Consider the following 10718-nt stretch of genomic DNA (forward strand, 5'->3'; position numbering starts at 1 on the left):
AAGCAGGATCATCAAAATTATCCGCTCAAGCATCGTGTAGAATTCCACCTTCTCTCTCTGCACTGATACTGTCCCCCATATTCTCAAAAGCTTTTGGCGGTGTTATTGTGAGAGCTTCTATAACCCACTAGCTTTCCCATATGTGAAACTCCCCGTTTCAGCACTGAAAATATTAATGTTTGATACAGTTTAGCTTCAAGTTCTAAACATAACTCAAGAATCTGACACACATTATCACAAAGGCAATAATTTAGAGCTTTAAAGATGAAATAAATAATGTGGGACTAGCTGATCTTAATACCTTAGGTGGGCATATTGAATTTTTTGGGAAAGGATACAGAAATGCAATGTTGAGATGAATGTTCTGCCAGACTCACTCGTTAGTGATGTGCTGAATCACACCACCACCGAAGCGGGAATTCTTCATTCTTTTATAGAGAAACTAGCGTGATGGGACTAGAGCCTCTAGCCAGTGCTGTTGCTGCTTCAATTAAGTATTTCAGATAGTGCCCATCCAAAGACAGAAATAATTCTTGAAGAATTTCAGTCCTCTGCTGCCATGTTAACTGAAAATAGAGAGGTTTTACTGAGATGTGATAGTTGATGATGTTTAAAAACCAAATCATAAAAAAACCCTTTGTCAGTGAGCAGAGATGTCCTGGTGTAATTCCCAAACTCAAAATTAATGGGTCTGGTTTACAGAAGTACTTTACAGAAACACTTGCAGAAAATTCTGTATGTCTTCCTTATTGATAAAGAAAACCATATTTTGTCTGTCTGATCTGCTGCATAATCTTTACGTCATTGCTTTGTATTCAGATGTAAAAATTCCAGGTTGCCTGCTATAAAGCATACCTCTCGAGTTTCTTAATCCTCTGTGGTTACTAAAGACTTCTCTTCCATTGTCTTTGTGGATCCTTGGAGCAGATAGGAATGTGAAGATGTACCTGGCTCTAATCAGGGATATAACCACAAAAATGATTTAATTAGTACACTGAGAGCTTTTGCCTTATTAAGCCCATTTTGAAATGAGAGGATTTAGATAAGACTGCAGTGAAGAAAAAATGTTGTGTTTTTCAGTGTAATCCCGAAATGCAAGAAAGCTTGTACCTTTTCACCTTGTGATCAGTATGTGACTGACTTACGTTTATTTAATCGTTCCAAATCTTACTTTGTTGCCCTAGCCAAATACACTGCTTTGTGCGTAGTTATTCTGCTTTTTTTTCCGTCTAAGATAGACATTGTAAGAGGAACCTGGATGAAGATGTCATGTAATGGAAAACCCCTTCTAATTACCTTTCTCTTTAAGGAGATTCCAGATACCCATTGCTTGGCCAACCCCTGCAATACAATCCACCATCTTTATTACGTGGACAAGTAACAAGCCAACAGGTATTAAAGAGAACAATGTCCTGGCAACACTGAGAAAAACAATTCAGGAGTACCACTACACAACCACGAATAGGGGAATATGTTATTGCATTAGAGAAGTAGTGGAGTGGGAAGGTGCTTGCATTCCAGTAAAGGGTTTATTCTGTGTTAATACTTCCCATTGTTCTTTTTTGTTGTATTCTTAAAAAAAAAAAAAGACAAACATTTTCCTGAAATTTAGTGTTAGGCATAGTGTAGGTTATGGATTTTTTTTTTTAAGCAATTCACCCGCAGTTCCAAAAGGAACGTTTGCTAAGAGGATTTTATTTTATTATTAAAAAATAGAAAATAGATGTGGGTATTTCCAAACAAAGAGTGGGTTTGTTTCCTGTAAGAGAAACAAAGCCAAAATATTAGTGTTAACCAAGCTAAAAAGTTTTGCTGTTTAATTTGGGGGGCGGGGACATACAGACCCCCTACCTCTACCTTGCTCAGTTCCACCAAAGATCAGCCAGAAGATGTGATGGTTGGGGGCGGGGGCTGGGTTCATCCAAGAAGTTTTAAGGCATTTTTTTTTCCCATCATTTCCTCCCTTTCCTCAGAAGCCAAGGATTGAATGTGCCTGACTGCAGGATTGCTAAACTCCAAGGCTAAAATTGGACATGAAAATCTTTTCTGTACCATGTTAGCACGGGTTATTTTCCAGACATTCCCCTGCATCATTTTTCACTGCGCTAACTTAGAAATTGTAAGATCCTGGGGCATTGTCATTAAAGTACATTGTTTATGTCAATCTCTCCAGTGTCAACCTGGAAACAGACATGGAAACAGGGGAAAGAAACCAGCAAAGAAGGCTGCTTCCGCAGATCTTGGTGCAGGAGAACCAGGTATAGAATTGCTGATTCACACAGTTCTCCAGAAAAATGAGTTAAGGTGATGGGCTGGGAATGTAGCAAGAGAAGCACAGGTGAGAAAAGGGCCAGAATGAAGAGTAACCGGACACCAATGGATGTGGCAAACACTGGAAACCTAAAGCTGGAGAGGGAGCCTTGATTTGGAGGGAGGGGAAGAGAAAGTGTAGGTTTGAAGGCTGGAGAAAAGACCAGAGAGGGTCAGGATTGGACAGTACTAAAAGAAAAAGCAAGTTTGTCAGTTTACTGGATATAAGTTCTATTATATTGTTACATTAAATATTATTATATTAAATATACATCCCACTGCTTCCTTATACTTGCATGAAATGTGAAATCAAACCACAATTAGTTTGTGCTTTTTTTTTTTTTTCTTTTTTCTCCCTTCTAATATAAATAAGTGCATGGATTTGGGGGACTTACCAGGAGATATACAGATTACCTCCTTGGGGTTGGTAAAGATGTCACCCAAATAAAACCTGACATCATCTATCTTTGTATCTTTACTGGAAAGAATTTTTGTTCCAGGTGTTACCTACTATCAGCTCTTGCAGAAAGTTACAGATAAATGAGGTTTTTCTAAGAATTTACTGGGGAGGATATTTTGAGAGAAGACAGACTAGTTTTCTAGCACGCTGATGTGTGAAGCGTTAATGGGCAAAGCCAGTGAGATGCTATAGTGAGTTCTCAAACCTGCTGTAAAATTAGGTGTGATTATTTTATTATTTTTCCCTCTCTTGAGGGCCCTCTTTGTATTCTCAGCTTTTATTTGTGTACTTATAGCTATAAGCAGTTCTAAATGTGAAAGCAAAAGGCTTTCCAGAATACCGGAAAGGGAATGTGTGTGTATTTATTATCGGCCAACTGGAGATACAAGTATGAAATATAATTATTTTTCCATTGTGTGCATTGTATAGTTAAGTACAATGACCAATTTAGATTCCATGTTTTTCTTGTTTCAGTTGTGGGAAAAGTTCTAGAAATTACCGAACTGCCAGAGGGCATAACTCGTATGGAAGCAGAAAAACTATTTGGAGAACTTTTAAAAGTTGGTGCCAAGATTCGGTGGCTAAGGGATTCGCAGTGTCTACAAACACAGCAGCAGCACCATCGTCGTTACTGTGGCAGCGGAGACAGCAGCGTGAACACGGAGTCATCCAAACCTAGTGACTTGGCTTCCACTTACACGGTTCTAGCTACGTTCCCTACAATGTCAGCTGCTCAGAACGCGTTGAAGAAACAAAGTAGTACCTCAGTGAACAAGTTCAGGCTGAGAACGAGCAAGAAGCACTACGACTTTCATGTTCTGGAAAGGGCTAGTTCTCAGTAGCAGTGACATCAGTGGACACTCAGCCTTCACTACTTCAATGCCCTCCTCTCCTTGATTGGCATGATGTCATGGGGGTTCTGCTCTCTTCATAGAGACTCCCGGGATGTTTTGTCATGTGACATTAGCCACTGAAGAATAAATAACCCAGTGATCCAGCAAGATGAAGAAAAAAAAAAATACAGAGTTAATCCCGGACAATAGCAAGGAATCATCTTTGAGACAAGCAGCTTTCTACAAGGAATGCTGTTGAAATGCCCCCTACTTTTATAGTAGTTTTGTTTTATATTTTTGAATTCTTGTATCAGATCCAAAGTTCTATTGTACAGCAAACATTCATAAGAATCCATATTCAGATTTGTATTTTATAATCCCTTTTCACAGCCAGCACACAGCTGTCCATTCCAAGGCAGGAACCTGAGGATTGGTGGAGAGGAAAGGAGAACCATTTTCAGTGATTTACACTCATTTTCTGGCAGACTACCCATATCTTCAAGTTAACCTGTTCTTTATCCCCTTTGGTTTTCTTTTCTTTTTCTTTTTCTTTTTTTTTTTTTTTTTTAAGGAAAAAAGTAACTAACTCCTTAAGATGGTGGTTTTCTTTTGAGATTCATTTGAGCAATATCAAAAGAAAATACGAGTAGGTTGTAGATGTGAGGGATTCACTTCTGATCCAACAAGTTTAATAATTATTTAAAGGGGAATATGAATAGGTTACAAAGAATGTTCACTGAATCACATTTTAATATTTCTTCTTTTTAGCAAAAGTGTGAAGAAACTCAAATGTATCTTCACAAGTGACAAAATGTTTGCACTTTAATTGTGTTCCCACCAGTATGGATCTCTTTCTCTTCCTTTTCACGCTAAGATAATTGTGTTTGATAAGTGCTGGAAACCTTTTTAATGGTTTTAAGTTTTCATCATTTGCAGATGCTCACTGGACATTAAAGATTCATTGCACATAAGTGAAACAAACTTTTTTCAATTTGTGTAATTTGCAAGGCTGTACAATGTGTGCTGATGCAAGCCTTTTTCAGTTCAAGAAAATAAATGTTTACAAACAAACTTTTTCAGTGCACTTGTTTAAACTTCTAGGAGTCTTCTGAAACCTGGCTGAACACATTAATGGTTTGGATCCCTTCAAATGTGAGAAAAAATATTAGAACTCTTCAAAGAACCCACTATTGCTTTTCCTTTTCTTGAAGCATTTATTTGTTATCCTGCCCTTCGTAATTTTTAAATGTTTCCCTATGTAAGTAAAAAGAGAGAAATTAATCAAATACTGTAAGGGACTGCTCCTGGTTTTTTTATTTTTAGCACAGGCACTGATTTGCAGTGTAGATGAGCAAGTGCTTGTTCCCTTAAGGCTGTTGCTTTGTAAACGATGCATTTGTAACTTCTGTAAGTGGAAATTAAAGGTAAACATTATGCTTAAAAACAAAAACATATTCCACAGAGGAAAAATAAAGAGTATAGGTGCCTAAATCAGCATTAATTTTCATCTTCTACACAAAAAAATCCTTTCCCTGAGCAACCAAACACACACATGAAGTGGCAAGAACAGTCCTACACATGTTCTATTCTTAAATCCTTCATGTGATGAATCAAAGTACTTGGAAGAAAACTGACCCGTCTGGGAATAATGTAGCCTAATAAATTACGTATATGGGACTTGATTCTGCAAAATGCTGTAGCAACAGGTATTTGCATGACTAAAGGTCAACTTGGGCTCAGATGCTCCCCTAAAACACAGGGGGAAATGTTCAGCTTCAAGTGGTGGCCGAAAGATAAATCTACTTACGCCTGTCTGCTTTTTTAAAAGGATGGTGGTACTTCGCATTTGAATTCTAACGCTACTACTTGACTGAATATACTACTTGAATGAGGGGATATATTTCTTCATCCTCGGGCTGGATTTCTGTAGTTTACTGCACCCAAAACCAAAGACGAGGAGAACCTCAGCTTACGCAGATTGTAGTATTTCCCTCCTCTGAATAGCACAGAGAGAACATGACTAACGCACAGATTCCATCACAGCCTCTTGTTGATTTCCAGTGCTAGTTTAAGATTATGGTTTTAATCCTGTAAGGTGGTTAACAGATTAAAGGACAGGTGTTGCAGCCACAGAGAGGCAGCTGCCTCCTGTGGCTAACACATTCCAGGACAAGACTTTCATGTATGTAAAGAGTCGTTCATAGCTGAGAGCTTTCACCTGTTCTGAATGACCTATGAATTAAATCTACCCTCAAATCAAGCCATTTCCAAAGGGCCCTGCATGTCTTGCTTCATTTAATAAACTCCCCATAATGACCAAAGAAGAAAATGTAACGAGAGAGGTAAGCATGGAGAATGCAAGCAATCCAAACAAAAGGAGGGGAACAGCACACTGATTAGGAATCAGGCCCAGCAAATATTTAATTCTTATCAAGTAAGTTGCAAACTTGAGTGCAGTGCAGACTGCCCTAGAAGAAAGAATTAGAACATTTAATAAGCCCACTGTGCTCTTATCCTGAATCTGATACCTACAGTTACTGCAGGCTGGTCACCCTTTCTGAGTATGTTTTCCTCAGAGTTAAACAGGGACAGGTGGGGGTTTTGGTGGGGCTTTTGGTTTGTTGTTTTTGTTTTAATCTGGATGCACTGATACGAGCCACACAGACACAAGTAACAGGACTCTGGAAGCATTAAAGGTCTCTGATGTCTACAGTGGGCACAGAATTCAAGTATTTCTGCTTTACAGTCTTGTTCATCCCTGATTTTGTGCTATTTTGTACTGTCTCTAGTAAGCAAACAGGGTGTAAACTCATCTAACCAAGGCCATTTGTACCTCCTGGCTTTCCTAGTTCTGCCCCTTTTGGTTCTCAGGTGTTCTCAACAAATCTAGTAGTCTAGTGTTTTTGAGCTTCCTGTCATTTACCATTAAACCCATAAGAATTGCGTGGGGATTTAAACTACATTGCAGTAATCTAATACATTTCAATTGGTTAGGAACATGTCTTACAACTTTTAAAGCTGAGGAAAAATCACTGGAAGAATAACCAGAAAAGCTGAACAAATCTGGCTATTACCTTCTTTGCCAAAGGCTGCAATTGCTTTAAATTTTTAACTAATACTTTCTATAACTGTGTAAAATGCATCCCTGAACTGTGAATATTCAATATTATTTGTGGTATTCCAGCGAAAAGGATAATTCAAAATTAAGAAAACAAATTTAAGCTCCATACTTTGGGAACACTCAAAACCACGTGGACCTGAGGCTGGATTTGGGCAGATCGTAACAGCACACCTGAGAATCCACTGACGGCCCCCACGCGGCTGCCAAGCTACAGCCTCGTGTGCCTTGTGTGTCAGTAAGGCTGGACTGGAGTGAAACGTTGCTCAAGGGGCATCTTGCGTCTTACCCGAGACTCCCCCCCGAGCAAGTTGAACCTATTATAATCTGAAATCCTTTTCTTTCACTCACGTGCTTAGAATACAACATCAAAAGGAAAGCAGTGGAACATGTGCAAAGAAAGGAATCTAGCACTGTGGTGTACTGAAGACTAGCACTTAGCTGTTCCTACCTGAAACCATCCCTAATCCTGCCAGCCTTCTGTCAAACACGCGTTATGTTTTGAGGTCCAGGGGTACAGGACAGTAGTATGGAGACGGGAGTTCAGTTTTGTCAAAGCAAGGGAAGAACTGTTCAGCTTGATGAATAAAATAAGGTTCTTTGGTACGCAACATGCCTTTCACAGTAAGACCATTTGGGTTTTTCTTCCGTTATTCAAACAGCTCGATACCCATTTCCCATCTAGTAACACAAGCCATTTCCCTCTCAAGGTGGAATAAATATATTCTCATGCTATGACACTCATTTGTGCCTTAAAATTTCACATTTCACTTTGTTGTTTTGAGATAATCTTGTATTAACTTGTTTTGATGTCTGAAGGGGAGTCATAATAAAAATTGCAACTAACTTCTTTTATAAATACCTGTGGTAGCACCGTGACCTATTTTTCCCCTAGAAAACCGATGCAGGCTGTAACTGCCTGTATTTAGCCCTCAAGCATAGAATGTTTATATGAAGCTTTGGAGAAAACCAATCAAACCATTTTCACGTTACAGGGCATGCAAAATTATTGTAGCTGGAATTTTTATGTGTTTGCAGCTGAGAAAGGACTTATTTCAATCTTTTCAATGTTTCCACCGCTTAGTATTCATGAGAGTTGATATGCTGCCTCTATTCAATGTCCTGCTCCTAGTCACATTTAAAATGTTTTGGGGTTGGGTATTTTTTGCTATTGATGTCAACAAGTATAAACTTAAGAGTGCACAATGTCAATGTGACTTCGTTTTGGAAGCCTTATTTCTTGGGTGTAGACCAGAACACTTACAAAGGGCCCGATTTCCAGAACATTCTGAAAATTAAGTCCCTTTAAGTTCTCTTACTCTGCCACCTGAGACCAAAGTCACTATTCACATCTGAAAACCTCAGATGCAAGGTCCAGTGTAAATTACGTTGCCTCTCAGCTGACTTGAAGATGTACGCAGTTCTGTTCTTACCACAATGTGTATGGGCCTCCTTTGAGTTCAGCATCTGCCTTGTGTGTTTAAGCTTGTAGGGCTGGAGTTTGGACCCAACTCTGTTTGGCAGCCCTTTATTAACAAGGTTTACTTTTTATCCTGCTTGTAACTACTTGGATGTTTTGCGATGTTTGCCGTTTGTCAAAATTTGTCAGGTTGAAAGTGGATCTTGCTTCAGAGATAATTAAGCACTAACATTTGGTCCAGGGCACAAACACACACTTTAGAGTTTACTGCTTTTTTTTTCATTTTTCAGTCTTACTGGTAAAGCACATGAGCCTAGTCATTATACGGGATGCATGCAACTGTAATGAACTGTTTCTTCACTTCTGAAGAGAAATCTGAATGTCAGACAAAAGACTAGTGCTGTAAACCAAAGAGCTCTATAGGAAAATCTGTATGTTGCTGATAGTTGTATGCTTTTAAAATTGATACAAATAATGAAAATAAACTGTGCTGCTGTGGATAATGCTGAACAGTGAGGTTTATTCTTCATTCAGTTCCCATGCCCCGGTTAACTGAGAATCGGAATTAGACTAAGGATTGATGACAATACACCATGCTGACAGCAGAGACATTTTTCAGGCACAGGTGCAACAGAGGTGGAAAGCACGCTAGAAGCTGGCTGCAATATGGACTAGCTTCAACCCCAAACAATCACTTACATTTGAGTTCCAAAAATTACTTGACAGCTAGCTTAAAAAAAAAAAACAACAAACAACCAAACAGCAATAATGCACATCACACTTGAATTCCAGAGGACCTCTGTTTAAACTTGAGAGCAAAGACACTGTCATTCTGCTTCTTTCTAATGCCCTAAATTTTGCATTAGTTGTAGGGTTAATTAGAGAGACTGGTATGCAGCACAACCTTGCCCTTCTTATGATAAGGTTCCAAATTAGTTACTCTAAGAAACAGCATTATTAAGTGTGCTATGACAGTCTATCACATTCATTTATACATACTAGGAAATACACCAGAGCTTGTCTCCATGTTTAAGCCAAGTAAAAAGGCAACAAATTTGAGTAAACTGATACTTTGATTCGTTAATGAACCAGTGATAAGTGTGAAACAACGATGCAATTAAAAACATAGTTCACTAATAAAAACATAATTCACTAATAAAAACATTGTCCTTTTTCATCCAAGTAGACCTGTGCTAGTTTTGGGGGGGGGGGGGGGGAGGGGAATCACCTCTTAAAACATGACTGTCTTGCGTTGTTTCCCATACCGATTGCTGAACACACATGTACCCCCCTCTGAGACGGTGAAAGCCGCTCAACTTGATCTCTCTGTCCGGCCTTACAAATGTTCCCAGTGTCTAAAGCAATCTGCCTAAGTCAGCCACTGACTTTGCAGCACACCAAGGCACTTAATCCCAGGTAATGCTTCAGCTGTCAAATTATTTTTTATTTCTCAATAAAGCTTTCTACCTTAGTAGTTACCCCTCCCTTTTCCTAGGCCTACAAATTGAAGACCTCTGCTGTTTTCCATGGACACCTGTGCTAAGGGCCCTCATCAATTATAGCAGCAAAGGCATGTACAACTAGCAACTCAGTGACCCTGCAGTTAGAGAATTATACATTTAAAACTGTAATTATTTGAGAATGTAATATAAATAGTCCCTGGTGATGTAAAAGATTGTACACAAAAGTCATTAGTAAGCCCTTCTTTCATGTTTAAACAAAATCTCCTCCTTGTGGTGTAGAAATTTTTGAAAATTGTATTTGCAAAATAATTTCCAAAACATCTGGTGTTCAACACTTCACTTACCCTTCTCATGCAAGTTGGCTTCCAATGTAGGGCTTCAAATGAGATGCAATCAAACTACAGCTGTTAGAAATGCCATGACAATTAATGTAACTTTCAAATTCTTCATAGAGCTTAAGATGCTGACATACATTAGAACCTAACCTTTTCCTCTATATGCATGTCCTTAATAGAGATGTCTTTTTGTTCATCTCAAAAAAAATCTATAGTTTAACACCATTCAGCCTTTGGCATTGTTCTTAGATCTGTTTTGAACCATGAAGAAAGAAAAAATGCAAAAAAATATCTCAGCAGAAGACCTATAGTGTTCTGACAGTTACATAAGAGAATCACTGAATGCGCAGGCAAAGCTTACCCAACAAGCAGGACTGCTGCGACATATTCTCCACATGCCACATCTTGAAAGGTAAAACAATTTTTGTGTATTTTTAACATTGATGTGCCTCTTTTCAGTATAGCTTTGTGGGGGTTTTAGTCAACATTATCCAGTGACTTCTCTAATTAAAGTCCAGATTACACAAAATACAAGTGAAAAGCTTTCTAGGCTGACAGCCTGTGTATTTTTTGTTTTTGCCTTCAGGTATTTTGACAGTATCTGCACCAGCAATAGTTACCCAGAAGACAGTCACCATCCCAACTGTGTTTCAGAAAAGCTTAAGCGCAGCATTTTTTCCAAAATGTTATCATCAGCACTTGAAGCTGTCTTGTCTTCATTACGGTGCAACATCTATCCAAGACGCCAACTGCCTTTGCTGGCTATGGCCCCAAAAAGG

The 10718-nt window shown here is 38.7% G+C and overlaps 1 protein-coding gene across 15 annotated transcripts in view; it reads left to right on the forward strand.

Annotated features, from left to right (window-relative positions):
• R3HDM1 (R3H domain containing 1) overlaps nt 1–4674 on the forward strand; it is an 87658-nt gene extending 82984 nt beyond the window's left edge. For 14 of the 15 annotated variants that reach the window (XM_056349515.1, XM_056349526.1, XM_056349524.1 and 11 more), the window contains 3 exons: nt 1310–1392; nt 2174–2258; nt 3245–4674. In XM_056349515.1, coding sequence (XP_056205490.1) covers nt 1310–1392; nt 2174–2258; nt 3245–3612 — 536 coding nt within the window. In that variant the 3' untranslated portion in view covers nt 3613–4674. The remainder of the gene's footprint in view (nt 1–1309; nt 1393–2173; nt 2259–3244) is intronic. The other variant, XM_056349520.1, reaches the window with a different exon arrangement.
• Nucleotides 4675–10718: the final 6044 nt, after the last annotated feature.

This window comes from Falco biarmicus, chromosome 8, assembly GCF_023638135.1.
Source record: "Falco biarmicus isolate bFalBia1 chromosome 8, bFalBia1.pri, whole genome shotgun sequence".
Classification (NCBI taxonomy): Eukaryota; Metazoa; Chordata; class Aves; order Falconiformes; family Falconidae; genus Falco; species Falco biarmicus.